Source organism: Sceloporus undulatus, chromosome 8 (genome assembly GCF_019175285.1).
Source record: "Sceloporus undulatus isolate JIND9_A2432 ecotype Alabama chromosome 8, SceUnd_v1.1, whole genome shotgun sequence".
NCBI lineage: Eukaryota > Metazoa > Chordata > Lepidosauria > Squamata > Phrynosomatidae > Sceloporus > Sceloporus undulatus.
In genome coordinates this window covers 31,129,348-31,149,940 of record NC_056529.1, presented here as the reverse complement: position 1 = coordinate 31,149,940, position 20,593 = coordinate 31,129,348, and the positions used below count along the sequence as shown (strand labels likewise).

Genomic DNA, 20,593 nt, shown 5'->3' with positions numbered 1-20,593 from the left:
TATAGCAATGCCTAAAAAAATTGAAAAATGTCTAAACCTCCAAACCAGAATGGGAAATCATGGTTTGAACTCAATTTCAAATTAGTTTTGATTAGGAGGCAACCTGTGGCCAGAGCTTGGAAATATTACTTTTTTGATGACAAGTTCCAGAATTTCTGGCCAGTGGCCAAGCTGGCTAGGGAATTCTGGGACTTCAAGCCTAAACAGACAGCCCTAAAGGAGTGGTATCAAACCACTCCTTTGTGCGCTGGATCAAAACTGCAGCAACTGCACACCGCAACCCCAATGCGACGTTCTGCGTTTTGGAGTTGGCAAAAAGCTGCCTTTAGAATAATAGAATTGTAGAGTTGGAAGAGACCACATGAGCCATCCAGTCCAAACCCATTCTGCCATGCAGGAAATCACAATCAAAGCATCCATGACAGATGGCCATCCAGCCTCTGTTTAAAGACCTCCAAGGACCCTTGCTGCTGCAATGGTACTTTCTGGCGCTCCTTGTGGAATGCGGCGTCTAAATGCTGTACCAAAGGAGTGCTGTAATGCTGCCTTCCATGCAGTTGGTTGGCGGCATGATGACAACTTGGGGGTGGAGGCGAGGCATGCGGCATGTGGTCGCCGCATCCCCACTCCAACACCATCCCTTTTGGGCAGCCTATTTAGCCTCTTAGACACCAAAAAAGTGTATTTGCTAGCGTCTGCCTACTGCTGAGACAAGACAACAAACAATAATTTGCCAAAGCCAAGGAGGGAACAGAGCCATGCTTAGGGTTTCAAGGGAAGAAGAGGCAAGGATACAAACTCATGTCCAGCTTATATTGGTTTGGGTATTTTGTGTGAACAGTACCAGAATCACTGCATTGACATTTTATTTATTTATTTAGCCTATTTACTCAAAACAGAAACATTTTTGTCCAGGTTCTCCAAGAGAATTCTTAGAACACTACATATTTCCCGTGCTTCTTCCAGGGATTGCAGAATTATTACTTCAAGCTAAGAAGGAAAAATGTTTTGAGGTCAGTCTTTTGTGTTTCCTAATCACTAGACATTCTAAGAGTTGTAGTCCAAGAGTTTAAGAAGCTGACTTTGTTTATGGCAAGATCGGAAGGTTGGCAGTTTGAGGTGCTGCATGATGGGATGAGCTCCCATCACTAGTCCCAGGTTCTGCCAACCTAGCAGTTCAAAAGCATGCAAATGCAAGTAGATAGACAGGTACCACTTCTCAGTGGGAAGGTAACAGTGTTCAGTGCAGTCATGCCAGCCATATGACCTCTCCGGTGGGAAGGTAAACAGCATTCTGTGCAGTCATACCGGCCACATGATTACAGTTAGTAAACAGTTGCTAAGACGTGGGCTCTGCGGATTAGTAACGGAGATTTTATATATAGTCATTTTAATTGTTATATTTTATAATAATTTTAATGATTTTATTTGTAAGATGCCTTGTGTCCCTTCAGGGCGGAAGGTGGGGTATAAATGAAATAAATAGATAAATAAATAAATAAATAGCACTGCCCCCTATGGTCTGACACGACTTGACAACCTTGTCAACGGAGAATACCTTTACCATTTACCTTAGTCCACAAAAGTAACTCTTGCAAGCTTTGCATAGTCCAAATCCAACACAGGCATTTCCACGGTGACTATTTGTTAAACAAAAATCAGTTCTGTAACTCTCAGCTATAACAAGCATCAAGTCTGGTCCTCACTTCACAAAGTTTTGTAAGGACAGAGGGAGGTGAAGGCACCGTGAAAAGCTGTCTGGAATCATAAAGCTGAAAGGCATTTGTGAGAAGTGATCCAATCCAACTAGTTATTCAGTGCAGGGTCTGCCAGACAAGATACAATTATAGCATCCTTGACAATGGCTGTTTAGCCTCTGCTTTGACACCTTCAATAGTGCAATACATCCAAGCTCCTTGAAGGAAGGGTATGATAAAATAATTCCCATGTTGTTCCTCTGCAGTTTTTTTTCACATTTATGTCTTCTTCTGTCTTTTAGAGAAAAAGAACAAAATTTATTGCCCTTGATTTTCTTACTGAATGGTTGTACAAGTAAGTACAAATTCAAAAATTCAATATGCATGATTATTATTTGGTTGCTGTAAATGTGTTTGGCTTTTGTTTTCACTTTTATCTTTTTTAAATATTATGGCGTCCCTTTTCAGCCACAATGCAAAGAGGAAAGATGATCCATTCGTTGAGTTCTTCGAGATCCCTTTTGTGAAAGATTGGCTGAAAGACCAGTAAGTCAGTCTCATCAATTTAATCAGTCCAGTTAACAGATCTCACAACAATATATATATGGCTATTAATGTAAAAGAGTAACTCTTGAAAATAGATCAGATATCTCTGTTAATACAGATATTATTAATACAGCAGTACATTTAATACAATAATTGTAAATGATGGACAGATACATTTTATTAGATATGCCTTTATATCCAGTGCTAATTGTTCCTGTCTTCATTCAAATATCTTCATGAATTAAAAGTGCAGGACCAGTGAGTATTGTTCAGGAGAGCTTCATATATCTTAAGTATCAGCAAAATGCAGTAAAATGGTTCCCTTTGCTTAGCCTGGAGAAAAGAAGGTTAAGAGGTGATATGATAGCCCTGTTTAAATACTTGAAGGGATGTCATATTGAGGAGGGAGCAAGTTTGTTTTCTGTTGTTCCAGAGAACAGGACCCATAACAATGGATGCAAGCTCCACCTCAACATGAGGAGGACCTTCCTGACAGTAATAGCTGTTCGACACTGGAACACACTCCCTCAATGGAGTCTCCTTCCTTGGAGGTCTTCAAACAGGCTGGATGGCCATCTGTTGGGTATGCTTTGATTGAGAGTTCCTGCATGGCAAGGGGTTGGAATGGATAGCCCTTGTGGTCTCTTCCAATTCCATTCTATGATTCTATGTACAGTTTTGTCCAGAGGATACCTTAGAAAGCACAGCTTTTGGTAGTTTCCTTTTTGTTTCCCATCTTCTAATTGGCCACCTTTTTAAATCGATAGGATTTGGATAACCCCACACCTAATTCCTCTCACCATGTATGTTCCCCATGTTACCCTGTTGTGTTTTTGGCTTCACAGCTCTGTGGTGGGTCTGCAGTCATATATCATGTGAAAAATAAATTCATGTGCCTTCATCACATGAATTTCATTGGGGAGGACTGCTAGCACATCCTGCATACTCCACACTGTATTTGGGGTCCTCGTATTTTCATATTTTGTATCTGGAGTCAGCATGTTCGTATTGGTCACAGTGACCTTTTGGAACACCAGGTGATGTTCTCATAAGTAAAGGAGTGAAGAGCCAAGACGTGTGGATGATCCAAGCAAGGGTAAATGGATGTACTAGTTGCTCCTTCCTTCTCCCAAGTCCTCTTAATTTCCTCTTTGCACTGAAGTAGTAAGCCAGTTTTCAAGCCTTTGTTACCTTACAACATAGTCCTTCCCCAGAGGTTAGTTTTTAGGTATGATCGTCCCAGGCTGCTTCCCATGTGTTTTTTGTGTTGCCTTCAGGCCCTAGCCACTTCCCACTTTCTGTGGTCTACTCTTCAGATAGGTAATTATCGCCCTCTAAACCCCTCAAACTTTGCTGTCCCATCTCCATCTTTCCATTTTGGTTAGCTCCAAATGCTGTGTCTGTTTGAAAGCTATCATGTGTGTACAGTGCGTCCTCGCCTTACACGGGGGATCCGTTCCGGATCCCACTGCGTAAGGCGAATTCCGCCTATGCTCGAGCCCCATTGGAAACAATGGGGCTTGTGTGCGGCGGCGGTGCGAGCGCGCACGGGGCACAACGGGCGCGTGCGCCCATTCAATTGAATGGGACACGCCGCCCCGTGCGCGCCCCGCGGCTTGAGCGCGTATGCTCAAGGCCGCGTATGGCGCGGGCACACTGTATGTGTGTTTGCACTCTATGTTTTTTCTAAATTAAAACCCTCTTAATTCACCCAAATCTGGAGTTGTCCTCAGGTATTACTGGTATACACAGGTGTCAGTGGTCCTATAGGTTACCCAGCCTCTTGCAAAACTAATTCTGCCCACATTTACAATAACACTGACATACTTGGTGGAGATCCCCGATCCTCCACTTTTCTTTAGGTAATAATGACTAAGTCCTCAGTGGAAAAAGAGTATTTGGAATGCGATTGGAAAGGGATTCTTTGAGGGAAACAGAAGGCAACCACAATGGTTTGGGGACATCAGATCAGTGAGGGGTGTTGCATCATGTTCAGCAGATCCTCATTCAGATTCCCCTGCAGTTTTCCCTAGGAATGAAAGGAAATAGCCCACATTTTTGCATTTGTCTGGTTTCCAGTGCCAACTGAGGAAGGGCATTTGGCTAAGGTTACAAAAGCCCTTCCGTTTGTATGTATTGTGAATTACCTTGAAACTCTTCTTGGTAAGCTCTTTATTCAAGTGTTCAACTCCCATCTTTGTCTGTCAAATATTATAATTGGTTTAGGGTTTTAATTCATCTGTTTTGTGCTTTAATTATACTTGTTTTATTTGTTTGTATTGTTAGGTGCTTTGAGTCCTTTATTTTTTGAGGAAGAAAGGCAGGGCTCAAAATGAATTGTTAGGTAAACAGCTTCAGTTTGTCCATCCCTCCATTGGTCCAGCTATCTTACGAGAACGGATGTTTGTTCCTTTGTTCTTGGGCCACATTTCAGAATGAAAGGGGGATTTTTGCAGGCAAAAATGTATGTTGAGAACACTAAAAAAAGGTCCCTCCCTCCTGTTTTTCATATTCTAATTCCACAAAGTCTGCTAGTCTCAGCTGCCTTTACAGTTGACATCACTGTCGTGTCTCTGCTGGCCTATAGGGCTAATGTTCCACGGATGACTGGCTTCTTTCTCTCTCATTCTGTCTCTGTACTACGTGCTGTGCTTCTACAGGCTTTGCAGTATATCACTGGGCTGCCCAATCCCTACAAATTGTTTTCAGCTGCCCACTTTGTCCCAGTTATGTGGCTCTCTTCTAGCTAGAACCTGAGGACAAGAGTGGCTATGAACCTTGAAAATAAAATTATTCAGACATTGGATGAGGTAGCTGGTTATCCAGGTTTAAAAGAAAACCTGAACATTCATGAAATGTCTTCTTTTTCTGGTTCTTGACTGAGTTAAGGCCAAGTCCTTCCATTAGGAAGAGTGAGGTAAATGACTCAGGATGCAAATGCGGTGGGATCCAGCTGTTCCTCTTGAGTTCTCTGGCCATTCCAGTCTCTTGGACAGTTGTTATGTGCTGTGCAACCTGGCCCAAAACCTCTAAATCAGCCTATTTTACACTAAGCGTCCAGCTGTAGATTGCAAGGAGCAGAGCACCATTTTTGTCTCTGTCTAACTTAATGAATGGAACCAGAAAGAGTTTATTTTAAAAGATCAGCACAGTAGCACATCCTTTGCCAAATCACATTTGGTATATACAGGCACCAGTGGTCCTTTAGGTTACCCAGCCTCTTGCAAAACTAATTCTGCCCACATTTACAGTAACACCGACCTTTGTTGTGAGTGAGAGGCTTCTCAGTCATTGCTTGACTGGCTGCTTGGTTGCTGCTCTCTTTGCACCGGACTTTGCATCCAAGTGTGATGGAGTCTCTTTATTCGGAGGTTTTTAAAGAGAGGGGATGGCTATCTGTCAGGAGTGCTTTGATTCTGTGTTCCTGCATGGCAGGGGGTTTGACTGGATAGCCCTTGAGGTCGCTTCCAACTATGTGGTTCTATGATCTATGATTCTATAGTTCTATGAGAAGTTGAGTAAAGATGTAGTCTGCTGTGAAGAAATATGGCATGCCTTTCAGCTATCAGGCCAACTCCAGCTTGAGATACAAACGGCAGAGACTTGCCCATTTTAAATGATATTACATTATTTTAAAAGTATTGCTGGCTTAGTATGGCAGCTCTTTAATTGTTTAACTTTTTATTACCAATTTTTAACTCATGTGCCTTGTTTTAATTCATGTCTTGAGCTGTCCTAGGTCCCATCTGGGAGAAAGGAAACTCACTAAAGAAATGGGCAGAGAAGTGGGAAAGGATAGCCAAAGGAAAGGGGGAGAAACAAGTAGCCAAGGCAAGCAGAATTGTCTACCTAGCCTACTTCCATTTTGGCATGTCTCCTTCTGCCATTCTCTTCCCCAATGGCAAGTGGAGTTTTGTTTCTAACTGAAATAACAAGCTGTGAATCATTGCCTTCTGCGATCACTTTGGTTGCATGTTATTTTCTGCCCTGTGTTTCTTTTCAGGTTAAAAATAAAAAATACTGTAAAGCCCTTCAGGGTAAGGTTTGTCATCTTGTATGTCTGTAAATGCTTAATAGATCCCCTTCTACTTCTGTCCTGCAAAGAATGACAGGACGAGTTTTGGTCCTGTATTTGTAAAGTCTAAAACCTAGACAAAAGCACCTCCTTCCTCCAACCTCTCCCCATCTCCTCCGCCTTGTGTCAGGGTAGATGTGGCATGCAGGGAGCGTGCTCTGCTTCTAAATACACTGGAACAAGAATCACTGCAGGGGCTAAACCGTTAGATTGTCAGACACAGTGAATGTCAAAATCCGCCCAGCACGTTTGGCCTAGATTAAGGCCTGCGCTATCCATGTGCAAATGCACACTGGCGCTTTTGCCAAGGCAGTCTTCCCTGCCAAAAAAAGAAAAGGAAAAGGAAAAGAGAGAGAGAGAGAGAGAAAATGACAAAAATTCTGCAATCAAATAGCTTTGTCGTTAGGAGAAGAAAAACAAAAAGACATAAGAATTTTCTGCACTTTGTTGGACCAAAGCCCATCTGAGCCAGTACAGGTTGGCTGCTGAGGTGCTCAGTAATAATCTCCTCTTGTTCCACTTGTTGTCTGGTAGTCACAGACATATTATTACTGACTATGGAGGTTTCATTTAGCATCACATGGCACCTGCGACAAAATATTGCAGGGCAGTGTGCTGCTGTCACACCTTATTCCAGGAGACGCCATTCTATTTCCTCAGTTTTCCATTCCTCCACCTGACAGCTAGCCACTGTTCCATGCTCATTGAGCATCTAACTCCTCCTCAGGTTGCTTTGGGCATTTCCTTGCTTCTTAGAGTTTATCACCTCTACACATATTTATTAGTACAACTTCTCTGCAAATTTTCAAATCTCTTGAAGATTGTTATAACCTTCCTCTTATGTGTGGTTGGTGCCATTGTGGCTTTACAGAGAGCAGAACTCAGAGAATGTGTTCAATTAATATGGTGTCCCTTAACAAACCTAGTCTCTGTGAACTTGCCATACCTTTTGCTTTAAATTTGTCTCTGGAGGTGGCTGTCTCACACCTTGTTCTTTGTGACATTCATATCGTGCTTTTCTTCCATTATCACGGAGCTTTAGGAGTTTGCAGGCAGTAACTCAACCAAGAACTAACCAGAAACAGGTCTGCTTAGTTTCAGCAAGGTGGCGGCATTATGTTGGTTAGGCATCCTCACTGGGATCTCCAGGTATCATGAGATGAAACGGTTAAAGGTCCACCTTGTTGGGAATAAAGTTTGTGCAACTTGACTCTGGAAGATATGTTGGGGTGGTTTGGTCCTGAAGGGACAACTGAGGCCCATTAACTTTGTAAAAGACCTATGGTGGAAACTCATGGAAGTGGTTTATTGACATGCACCAAGATAGCTTCCTGCACTCTTCTTAAGGGCATGGCTGGCAGGTGGGCTCTCAACAGAAGTGCCTGTACTTCAAAATGTATCACTGTGCCATTCTAGTATAGTTTCTTAATTTGAAAGCTATCCTGTTTATATCTCTTTTAATAACTCATGACCCACATGTCTGGGATTGTGTAAGGATACACTAAAGAAATAGCCAACACTCTGGAACTGATGGAAGAATATGTAGTCTGCATAGATATGAATGCCAAATACCTCAAGGATGTAAAAAGTAGAAATGAAATTATAAAATGCAACACATCCAATTCACACCTTTGATGTGCTAACTAAAAACTAAGGTTTTCTGAAAATCTTGTGCAAAATGAAACCCTTCCCAGCTCAAGGAAGCTGCTGTTTCTCAAACTGTGGCCAGATATCTGCATAATGTTATGCTAATACTAATTAAACTTGACTGCTCAAAAAAGCAAGGCACAAATGAACGGCTGCTGTTCTGTTCACAGTAGTAAAGCCTTTTTAAAGCAATATAATTAACAGTAAATGAGTTTGGAAATAATTCTGGGACTTTTTCTGCCCAGCCAAATTATCTTTGCTATATATTGATTGATATTCAGTCAATAGCATTTAATTTGGACATAAACACACTGTGTACATACTGTGTGCATTTGGTTGTCAGCTCTGATTCATCTTGTAGTGCTGCAGCTGTCTCTTGCCACAAATAACTTATTCCTTCTTCCTAAGTTCACTGTTGATGGATTATTGCTTCTGCTCATGTGCTATTTTTATTTGACCTGAAGCCAATTACTAATATTGCCTCAGACCAAAATGGACCTGGCATGGCTTTGGCTGGTTGAAATGATTGCTGTCTCCTGGATCCGGCCCTCCTTGCCTTCCTGAACATTTAGACCTTCTCTATTGGACTAGATTTATAGGTGCCTTTTCTACTTTTGTCCTGGATCAGATCCCTGACAGACCCTTCTGGTTTAAAAATGAGGGCTGTGGAGCTGACCAGAGTTAATTTCATAAGGTTATGAAGGGTATTCTTAACAGATGAGTCCATTATTTTATGATGTAGTTCAAAACATCCTGGACAGACCTGAGTCTGTAAATATTGTTGGATTACAGCTCTCAGAATCCCTGATCATTGGCCAAGCTCCTGGTTGAGGATGATGAGAGCTGTGGTCCTATAGCATTTGCTGGCCTGAGTTTGGAAACCATTGGTCTACAAGTGCCTCTCTTCACATTCAGGCAAGAGTCTCCTGGAAAGTAAATATTCTTACATTATTGTGATCAGTTCTGTCCTCATTTAAAAGCAACATTCATGTTAAAATTTGTGCTTTGTGTGAGGATGAGAAATGGATAATACCTCACCTCTTCCACAGCTGCTTGCAGATTATACTGATGACCTTTTAGAATCCATTCAAAATGATTCTGCCTCGGAGTTTGCAAATGTAAATGAAGAATTTTGCAAAAGTAAATGCAAAACTTAAGTGAAAATGTGTGAGAGAGAAAGAGATAGATAGAGAGAGAGAAATTTCAATGTTTAATTGTATGTTGGTCACTTTTATTGTCTAATGCAACCTCCCTCAGCCTGGTACCCTCTGGATGTGTTGGTTTATACCACCCCTCATCACTGAGGATGACATGGCCAAGGAGTTGGGGAGAAGAGAGGTGTAGATATACATTTTAAAATGTTATCCAAAGTGATGCATGATTAACACATGTATTTGCTTTAGTCCTAGGCCACCAATTGCGCTCTCTCTGCTGCTCTCCGAGGAAGAAGCAAGCAACATAATTCAATCATTCTGGAGAGGTTATCGGGTAGGAGTCAACAGTAATTATTTTGCTTGATGTTGAATCTGTGTGATTGTGGAAACCCTGGGGAAAACCTCTTACATAAATTTTAAGTAGCAGGTTCTATAAATATCTATAAAGACACTGATGGTTTAATAGTGTTTGCATAGAGGGCTGCCTTGTGATTTGAGCTCAGGTCGCAGGAGAAGGACGTGACAAGGTAGCCCTCTGTTTATTTCTTCCATGACACAGAAGAGAGGACATAGTCATAATTAAGGGTGAATAACTTCCTCTTTCTCTGTCTGATTTATATTTTGCCAGTTGAGTAGACAAAGAAACGTCTGATAAAATGTCCATGTCTCATGTTTGAGCATGTGAAACTGTTTGGAAGAGGGAGTAAGAGGGAGGGATGCACATGAACTGGACGAAGATCTGTTTGAGAGGAGAAAAGAATATGGGGGAAGAAGGATAAGTGAACGGGGGGAAAGCAGAATTTGGCCACTGATGAATCCTGAGATTTGTGGCTCCAAAAAGCATTTTTCCCAAGCTCTGGACAAAACCAAATGGGAGTGAGGGAAACTACTATTGCAGGATGTTTTTAAAGACCAGGAGTTGATGTATATGGGGCAAATACACCAGCTTAGCCCCAGTCGCATCCTCACCCCTGGTGTCACCCAGTGGGAGGAAGGCTGTCAAGGGCACAGCAAAAAGGGCACCAAACAGGGCCACTGGAGATGGTGACCAAGATACCTCCAACCCCGTGTAAAGAAGCAAGTTGGAAGTGGCAATTGAATTTTTTAAACAGTGGTGATTAGAATGTGTCCTCCTGCACCACACTTGAAGCAGAAGGCCTAGTTTAGTGGGTCCAAAACAGACCGCATCACATTACATAGTACCAAGGCAGTGTCCTCTGCAGCCACAAGAGTCCAGGGTGAATTTTAGAGGACAGGCCCTGTGGACCACTCAGGTCTCTCCTCTGGGAAAGGTGAGGAAACTCAGGGGAAATGGTTGGTGGGATGCCAGTGGCTACAGTTACTTTGCTCTGCCAAAGAATTGGGATAATTGTGATAGTTAATGTGGCTTTCCCAGGAAAAAAATGGACTGTTAGAATGCTAACACTCTGGAAAGAATCCTGGGAGGGGGGATCAGGCTTTGGGTCTGCATAGGTGTTCAATATATGGGCAGAAGAAAGGAAGAAGGCAACCCCAAAATGGTAAAGAAACCAAAACTGACATGTGCAAACAAATAGCAGTGGTTTGAGGTGTTAAAGCAAAGGAGATTTGAAAACAGATGGATTTCTTACAAAGTCATCATTTTAAATTCTTCCAGGTCCGCTGTGAACCTGAAGTTCAAGAATTACGCCAGTGGCAAAAGCATTTGAGGGAGACCAAAAACATCTTTAGACGGGTTCGAGAATTCTGGGCCAAGCAAGAGAAAAAAGGTAACTTGTCTGAACTCGCTTGATCCTGACTGCTTTGACTGCCCTGGCTCAGTTCTAGGGAATCCTGGCAATTGTAGTTTGTTGGGGCACCAGAGCTCTCTGACAGAGAAGGCCAAATGTCTCACAAAACTACAGTTCCCAGAATTCCCTAGCATTGAGCCAAGGCAGTTAAAGCGGTCTCAGACTGGATTATTTCTGCAGTGTGTTTTGGATCTATGATTCCTTAGTTCTCACTTGGCTCTTTGGGGATACTGTCATATGGTTCTGCTTAGGCTGACCATACCTTGGATCACAATAAAGAGTCAAGTCATATGTAGCTAAAAATAAAAAGCTTTGTGTTCCTGATGTACACAATCGCTCTTGCTTTTAGGACAGCCTCTTCTATTGTTGCCATCTTGCCACCAGGAATTGTAAATCCATCTAAACAGATTTTAAGCTTTATGCAGTTTTATGCCACTTCATTTTGTAGCTTAACTGATGAAGGGTATAGAATTTGCCAGGTTTTCTGGGAAAATGTGATGCATGAAATCACATCCCACAATGTAAAAATTAAAGTTATCATGGAGAATCCTTGAAAGACCTGTAAAGCAAGATTAAGGTGCAGTGTAGATGTGACAAGGCAGAAGTGAACCAGCACACTTAGGATGATGAAAGGGTTTGGAGACATTTTGCCCTTTACTTTTGGAAGATGTCCAAAGGCTTTATTCATCTATTATAAACATGGTGCATTATGATGACATTCTGTCTGAAACAATGGATATCTCTGTGCTGGCACTTTGCAGTAAAGGCAGCTGTTTCTGTGTCCAAAATGTTTTTTCCTTGATAGAGATTAAAATGGCTAACACTGGTTTGTTAGTATGCATCAATAGCTTTCTGTATTTTGGACTACCCTTTGGGGCATGGCTGTGGGAATTTACCACAGCAATACTGGGCAAATGTCCAGTGTATAAATTAACTGCCCACCATTTTACTTATGTTTATTAAGTTCCAAAAGTGGACTGAACCATTGTTGTTCAGAAGCCGTCTCTTTCTTTTTAAGCAGCAGTAGGCAAACTCAGAAGCTTGTCAGCATCCTTTTTGATTTCTGGTGCCCAGAACTGGATGCAATATTCCAGGTGAGACCTGACCAAAGCAGAATAGAGTGGTACTATTACTTTCCTCAATCTAGACACTATACTTATATTGAAGAATCCCATTGGCTTTTTTAGATGCCACATCACACTGTTGACTCATGTTCAACCTGTGATCTAGTAGGACTCCTAGATCCCTTTTACATGTAGTCTTGTTAAGCCAGGTGTTGCCCATCCTATATCTGTGCATTTCATTTTTTCATTGCTCCCTGTTGAAATTCATTTTGTTAGCTTTCTAATCTATTAACATCATTTTGAACTTTGATCCTCAACTCTGGGGTATTACCTACTCCGAATTTGGTGTCATCTGCAGATTTGATAAGATGGCCCTCTATTTTTTCATCCAAGTCATTGATAAATATGTTGAATAGCACTGGGCCCAGGAGAGAACCCCTTGGCACTCCATTGGTCACTTCTTTCCAGGATGAAGAACACTCTTTGGCTTCAGCCGGTCAACCAATTACAAATCCACCTGAGGGGGGCGGGATCATATTTAAACCACACAGGATCATGAATTTTGATTGCATTTACTTGGAAGAACTATCATCCTTTAGGAATTCTTTTTTCAGTTTCTGGGCAAACGTAAGGCCAAAGGGCGAGGCTGTAAGCTTCTTGGGGATTTCATAACCCTTCTTCTTTTAGGTCAATCACATGATAACAAAATTGTTTGTCCAGTTCCCTTTCCCCAAACAAAGACACATCTGTGTTTTGAAAACAACTACTTCTATTCAAAGGAGTAGCATGAAAGCTGCCACTCCTTTTCCTGTAACTCCATATTTTCATTTTGAAGCTTATCAATGGGTATGTCTCATGCATATGAAATGGTGTCTAGCTTAAAAGGCTGGGGTAGACAATCCAGCACCATCCAGATGTTGTACTACTATCTCCATCAGCCACAGTCAGCATGGTTAGTGGTTAGTGAGAGTGAGAGTTGCAGTCCAGAGGACAATCCCTTTACAGGGGATAGATTCAATGAAGGAAGTCATGGCTCTGAGTCTGCAAGACCTGATACAGGGCTATCGAGGACAGGGCTTCTTGGAGATATTTCATTCATAGGGTCGCCATACGTCAAGGTTGACTCAAGGATGGTTAACACACACACAAGGTTCTTGAGCTGCCTTCCAAACAGAAGCTCTTTTTGCACGTGACAGAGCACTGAATTGGTGTGGTGTTTGCAAAAAGCGTTTTCCAAATGCCGGAGATGGTTTGTACACTTGATCTCAACAGTAACAGCTGAGAATGCAGCAATGCAAGTCATGAGACTCTGGAGAGGTAGATCCTGCTGCTGTCCCAATACACACCCACAGTTGGGGAGTCTTTGAAATGCCAAACCTACTGCAGCTGGGACGGCTGATAAAATGGAAGGCAATGCTTTAGGTCAGCAGTAACAAACTTCAAGCACATTACTGCTCCCCCTTACTCATGCATGCCAAAAAAGTTCCCTGCTTTGTGGAACAAAAAACATTCATGAGGCAGGAGCAATCCAAAATCTAAAGCTGGGCAATACTTTTATTGTTGTTGTCATTGTGTGCCTTCCAATCATTTCTGATTTACAGTGACTCTAATGTGAGCCTATCATGCAGGTTTCTTGCCAGAATCTGTTCAGAATGGGATTGCCCTTGCCTTCCTCTGAGACTGGGAGAGTTTGACTTGCCCAGGGCCATCCATCAGGTTTCCATGGCAGAGCAGAGATTCAAACCCTAGTCCCTGGCCTTATTCCAACACTCCAACCACTACACCACACTAGCTCAACATTTATCAGCCAAAATGCCACAAAAGACTTTGCAGAATTGAGTTGTTAATAACTTTGCATCAGGGCAGGTGGTACAAAAAACTAGGGACAAAGGGAAAAAATGGGGGGGGGGAATGGAAATACTTGGCTCTCTGCGAGTTGTTGCTGTATCTGTCCACTGCCAGCCCCTCCCCACATCCCAAAGTAATTTTCTGAAAGGTGAAGACCCATCTTCATGTGGTACAAATATATATATATATATATATATATAGAGAGAGAGAGAGAGATTTTCCTCCTCACCAAATGGCATTATTCCTTGAGATACACAAACACATATGGACCAAAATAGCTACACGGGAGTTAAGAGTGGGCTGAGGTTGGGCCATGGTCCAAAATGCACCATCTGTACTTTTATTTGGACCAACCAAAATGACATAACATAGGAAAGAGCTTCCACAACTCTTCCTTAGGTCAGACCTTAGTCAAAATGCAGTGGAGGCTGGGGAAAACCCTAGGATAAAAGCACTGGTGGTTTTGCTTCCCTTCTTTGTAGACCTTTTTTGAATAGCAAACATGAAGGCAAAATCCATCAGAAAGACTGTTGGGGAAAGTTGATGAACGGTCCTGCAAGTAGCCATAGTTTGCCCCATTGTCATGTTCACTAAACACAGTTTTAGTCAACTTTTGTTCACAGAAGTTGGAATAATCTAGCATTTCCCAGATTTTTAGCCAGCATCTTCACGTTGCAGCCCAACGTATTTGAAAGTCCTCGAAGACCGAGATTTCCACCACCACCCCATGCAAAATCAGATGTCCTACTAGAGGGTTGTGTCTTTTAAAGATCTGAATCTCTTGTTCCTCTCAGACAGGCAGAAGCTCCAGTTTCACATTGATGCTGTTTTCAGCCTTTAATTAGCCAGCCAGGGTGAGCCTTCCATTCCAGATATAGATATATATGTATATATTACATTAAGACCTGGCTGATAAGTTGTACTCGGTTGCTCTTCTAAAAATGAAGCTTTGTCCTTTGTGAAGTTGTGCTGCAACTGGCTGTGCTGAATGTGTTTCCTTCTTTTGTTCAAAGCTTTACATTAATTGAATAGAGTTCGCTCTATTCTCTTCATCCATTCCTTTTAACATCAAGGGAGCGCTGAAACCTTTGCCTATAAATCAGGTGGCTGCAACTCTCAGCATTCCTAACTATTAGCGGTGTTGACTAGGGGTTTTTGGGACTGCAACACACACTCCAACTGTCCTGATTTGGCAGGGACAATCCCAATTAACTCACTATCATCCCACTTTTTCAGCTGCCTTTAAAATGCCCCACTTTATTTCTCCTCCTCCCACTTTTCCCCTTCAGTTGCTGCAAATTGAATTCAAAGTACAAAAGTAATTAGCACTCAGTTAATTCATCAGGGTTAAACAAAGAAAGGTGGGGAGAAATCTGACCCATCCCCGTAGGCTCAGGCAAAAGCAAACTCCTGCAGCCTCTCCTAGCTTGTGTGTCACATTACTAACTTTTGCCTGCTTGACCACATTATGATTTTGCTTGGCCACGAGTGTGTCAGTTTTCATGTGTGAAATGTTGGCAGGTATGGTGTGAAATTCTCCAACCATACAAAAAGGGACTTTATGATTCAGGCTACACAGGGACGTAGCCGGGGGGGGGGGGGTGGGGGGGGGACGCCCCCCCCCCCCTCAAGAAAAATGAATGGTGCGTGCTGCTGCACCACCATCCACGCCCCATATTATAGTGGGGGCACTTAGTGTGGCCCCCCCCCCTTCCTAAAATTCTGGCTACGTCCCTGGGTTACAGTCCTATTTACCCGAGAGCAAGCACCATTGAAGTCATTGCTCATCTGTTTCTGATATCCACACTGTGAAGGCCATTGGGAGTTAGAATCACCAGGGGCTGGCAACCGAAGGACTGTCGCCAGTCCCTGGACCTCCACATTTGAGTTGCATTGGCCTAGGGAACAAGGGAGATTCTTTACTAGAGAAAAAGAGATAGACCCATAGGCAGAAGGGCAGAGAGAGCCACCATCACCACCATCGTTCCATTATTATGGCTGGTGCTCTGATGGCAGTAGGAGTTGAAAGGGAAGGTGTGAGATGGATTCAGGCAGACCTTGGACCCAAAGTCCTCCTATCTATCTGTCCAGAAATCTACACTTGCCCTACAACTGGCATGACAGTTATTACCCAGAACTTGGGAAAACTTTGTGGAAGATTTCATTTCCACAAAATGAACTTTACGTTATGAAGCTACAGGTATTACATAGGACAACTATATGGAGTGTCATTCTTCTGTGTTCAGAACTAGTACACCATGGACTACCAAGGCCTGGCCACGGGGAGGGCTACTACTTTCACACCCCAATTTATTCCTTCTTGTCCGAAAAGTAACTTTTCCAGGCTCTGTTAGGCTGTGGCTAGAAATAAGACATTTCACTGCTTGTCTCAAACAAATCAGCCAATTCTTTGCTGTAGGTTTCTAGTCTTCTGTATTGCAGCCTTCCCAGGGAATATAAATGCAGGGTAGGAGGCTGGGCTTTTTACTATTATGATGCAGGGCTTTTGTTCATTTATGATTGTTTACTCCAGCAGGAGAGGCCTACTATGGCCTTTTTGTCCCGTTGCCTTACCCAGCTGGCGCACCACTCTCACATCACATGGCTAACATTCTTGTTTGGACCACGGCATGCAAGAAACGATTCTTTTATTAACATTCCTCTTCCCCCTTAACTAATAAATAAATACACAGACCACGTGTGTCCCAAAGGTTCAGTAAATATTTTTCTTTGTGTGAATATTCTTCAGTCAAGCTGAATTTTGAAAAAGAAAAGCAAATGTGTTTTTTGACAAATCGTTTCCGAACAAACCAGTTGACTCTAAATCAGAAGAACCTTTGGAAAGCAAAATGTTGTAAGCTATCCCTGAACCTTTGGCAGCACCAGCCAAAAGGATCAGGTGGGTGGTGATGAGAAAAGTGGCTGGCTTGTGACCCTAGAGAGCCATTGCCAATCCAAAAAGACAATCCGGATCTAAACCAATGAATTGTCTGCCCTGTTACAAGCCTTAGGCAGACAGCATTGTAACCTACTGATGGAAGCCACAAACTCAAGAGCTTGTGCTTTGCATGCAGATGGTCCCAACTTCATTTCTTGGTATCTCCAGGCAAAATTGTCAGGAACTACTACCTGAGACCTTAGAGAGCAGCTGCCCTGAAACATGTGGAATCATGCAGGCTTCCGGATATTGTTAGATTGCAGCTTCCAGCATTCCTAACCATTGGCTGTATTGACCAGGGCTACTGAGATCTGCAGGTTAAGTGTTGGGAGAGCCCCGCTTTTTGCACCCCTGCTGTACAGTCTACACAGTCTAAACAACAGTGGGCTTGATAGACCAGTACTCTTGACAGTGGGTTGCTTCTTTGGATACTGTTCATATTCAGGTTGAGATAGCCAAAGAACTATAGTTACCTGTTGTTAATGGCATGTGTGGATTTGCACTGAAATAAAATGACACTTACTCTTTAGAACATGCTGACGCCAGAAGATCCAGACTCCTAGGGAGGGGTGCCAGGCTCAGGAGATGGGGCACCTGTTTTGCAGTTAGAAGGTCTCTGGTTCAATCCCTGGCTTCATCACAAAAGGCTGGAACATCCCAGTCTGATCAATCTACTGCCTTGGTCTAGGGCAGATTCCTGTATTTCTCCTCTGCTCTCCTGTAGCAGAATGTCAGAACCTTGGTACCAAAGTTCAGTGATGAGAACCCTAAAGAGGAATGCTTCAGAGATACCTGTCCATTTCACACTTAAATAATTGAAAATGTATTCATACATGTTTGAAATCTAAGGGGGGAAATGATTCTTCCATCAAATAATAAAAATAATGAAACAGCTATGTGGTCCATAAATAAAGCCTGAAAGCTGAGATAGATGATATTTTTATTAGGGCTATTTTAAAAATAAGTGGTGTGAACTTCCAGTTTTTCTACCTGAGGATGGAACAAAATCAAAGCACTATAAAAGAAACACACACTTCGACAAATTTCATCTGGTGGATTGGCCATTGAGTTTCAGCAGTTCCCAAACGCTGATCCTGCAGGTGTTTTGGACTTCAGCTGCCAGAAGCCCCAGCCAGCTTGGCCAACAGTCAGGAATTCTGGGAGCTGAAGTGAAAAACTGGAAGACCAAAGTTTGGGAATCAATGGTTTCTCTCCACCTCCGCTAGCTAGAGAGCTGGCTGATCCCAGAGCACTGCTCATGGCATTTTTTAAAGTTCACAGATTTTGGGGATGATTTAGCAGAGCCATGCAGTGACATAGCAACTCAGTCTGCCTATCAGCAAAGCAGGAGATTAAATCCAGTTGGTACACTAGGCAAGGAGAGTAACTGGAGCCCAACTGGAGCCCAACTGAAATTTGTTTCAAGTGTCTGAGAACTATGTAGATGGTTACTTGTCACTCACCCTTTGTTTAACCACCCTCCAGAGATAACAGGGTGAGATGCTCTAACTGCATTGAAGTTAACTGGGGAATGTAAACTCTTAGTTGCACATATAGGTAAGCAACTTGTGGTCCTCCAGATGTTACTGGACTTTAATCCTCACTATTAGCTATCCTAAAGTAGACTCGTGGGATAACAGCATGTTCCATACCAGTGCCCATGCTGCCTAAGAGATTCTGGGAGCTGTAGGTCAGACTTTTCCAATTTCTGAAATTGAAAGGCAACAATTTGCTCACCCATGCCCTAACCACATCTCTCTTAAAAATCTGGATGTAATGTACAGTTCTGAATGTGTTTCTGTGCATATGTATTCATATAGATCTCTACATTTCCTTACAGTGGGAACCAAACTGGAAGATTCGGGACAGCCCAGCCCACAGCGCTCAAAATTTTCAGTGCTGGAAATCTTCAAGAAGACAGAGGTCATGGAATTTGCACCTGAGGTTACAACGGAGGTTGTTCAGGAACAACCGAGTAGACTGCTTGGACCATCCCTTTAGACTCTATTGCCACAGGTGTGATGCTGGGCATCAGTGAGTTGTTTAGTTCTGAACACTTGTTTTTATACTAGCAAAAAAACAACAACCCTTAGTATTGCCTATTGGTAGTTCAAGGAACATAGCTCTGGTTGGGCACATATCCTTATCTAGTGTGCTAGCAAGCTTATACTTTCAACCTTTTAGAATTAGTTTATGTCAGGACGGAAAGGCTCTGGAGCTCCAGGGGTCATTTTTCCCTTCCCTGGGACCCACTGCAGGCCACACAAAACCCCTATAACTGAAAGTGACCAGAAATCTACTTCTGTAAAGATGTGTGTGGAGGGGAGAGGAAGGATGCTCTTTGTTTTAAAGAACTGCCAGTCCTGGAGGCTTTCAGGAGTGGCAATTCTGTGGTCTTAACAAAAGGGCTTCCAGAGTCCCCAAAACAGGTTGGGGGGTCATATATGCCCACTAGTCTATGTGTTGCCCACTTCTCCTTAAAGTGAACTTTTGAGAGCAGAATTCTGCAGCACAATTTACAATCCCACAAGCCTTCTGTATTTAAGTCAGGTTAAAAAAAGTGACCAGTGATGTAGCTGCTAGCCAAAGTTCTCATGGGCTAATGGGATTTAAAAAAATAATAACCATAACACGGATTAAGGAAATAGGGCCCATCTATTTGTGTATGCCCCCCTCCCCCAAAAAGGGCTAGAGCAACATTTGTGTAACCTCCACAAGGGCTGGAACATCCTGATTTCTGTCCCACTGTTACCTGGCCACAAGATACTCTGTCAGATGTGGAGAACCCTTAGCATTCCAAATGTTTCAGAGTATACCATAGATCTTTACCATTGGCTCTGCTGGGTCATATTAAAGGAAGCGGTAGGAAACCTCTGGAAAGCCAAAGGTTCTGTAATCCTGGACTACACAGAATATAGAGTATGGTTTGGAACATCATTCCGGCCTTATTATCATCACCCTTGTTGTTATGGCCCCCAATTTCACCAATGACATTATTTGCAAAGCAGATGGGCCATGCCAAAGCTGCTTGTAGATCAGATGTGAGCAGAGTGTAGCCTGCACACTATATGTAGTCACCAAAGCTGTTTTTCTGGCCTGCAAGGCCTGCCTCAAAACCCCTTAGTGCATCCGAATGGTGATCCTTTCCCCAGAAACCCACCACATATAAAAAAGGACGCAAGCCCCCCAGGCCTCCCCCTGATAAAATAAAGGCCCCAAACTGAGGCTCTGCCCACTTCTCATTCTGATTTTGTTTTTTGGTTATTGGTCAGCATGATGTGGCCCATGGTGTTCCTGGGAATGAAAAGCTCTCACCCAGAACTGTTGGAGATTTCCTACCCCTGATGTAAATGGATCTTGTCGCAGCCACGTTAAGAGCTTTTAGGTCTTTAATATTAAAATATCCTCAGATTGTAAAGTAAAAAATACACAGATGTTGAACAATGTCCATAATTACTCCTCCCCTTTTCTGTTCTGTAGGATAAGCAGATGAAAAATCTCAAGCGAGTAGAGCAGCTGAACTTCGTAATGTGTACCTATGCTACGTTTTTTCCTAATGTCAGAAGCATGTTTTAACTCTGGGGGGGAAAACCAAGCCAAAACCCAAATGATCAGAACATTGTAAGTAAATAGTAAAGCCTTTATTTTTGTTTTGTTTCATTTTGTTAAGAACAGCATTTTTGAAAATAAAACACATTTTGCCCATGCTTTACAATTTGCTTTTTTGTTTTTTTAAATTCGCTATCTTTATATACAGTCCTTATGGTACACGTTGATTGTCTTGAAAACCCACCCCAAACTGTCCAAGATTAAATGGTAGGCAAACGTCAGCAGGGTGGGAAAGGGACACATTAT

General features: G+C 42.6%; 1 protein-coding gene across 2 annotated transcripts in view; it reads left to right on the top strand.

The window, feature by feature from the left end:
* IQCK (IQ motif containing K) overlaps nucleotides 1–20,593 on the top strand; it is a 23,413-nt gene extending 2,820 nt beyond the window's left edge. Inside the window, exons 4-10 of one of the 2 annotated variants that reach the window (XM_042480862.1) lie at nucleotides 916–1,013; nucleotides 2,000–2,052; nucleotides 2,166–2,243; nucleotides 9,369–9,453; nucleotides 10,756–10,867; nucleotides 18,579–18,754; nucleotides 20,219–20,593. In XM_042480862.1, coding sequence (XP_042336796.1) covers nucleotides 916–1,013; nucleotides 2,000–2,052; nucleotides 2,166–2,243; nucleotides 9,369–9,453; nucleotides 10,756–10,867; nucleotides 18,579–18,739 — 587 coding nt within the window. In that variant the 3' untranslated portion in view covers nucleotides 18,740–18,754; nucleotides 20,219–20,593. Of the gene's footprint in view, nucleotides 1–915; nucleotides 1,014–1,999; nucleotides 2,053–2,165; nucleotides 2,244–9,368; nucleotides 9,454–10,755; nucleotides 10,868–18,578; nucleotides 18,773–20,218 lie in introns of both variants that reach the window. The other variant, XM_042480863.1, reaches the window with a different exon arrangement.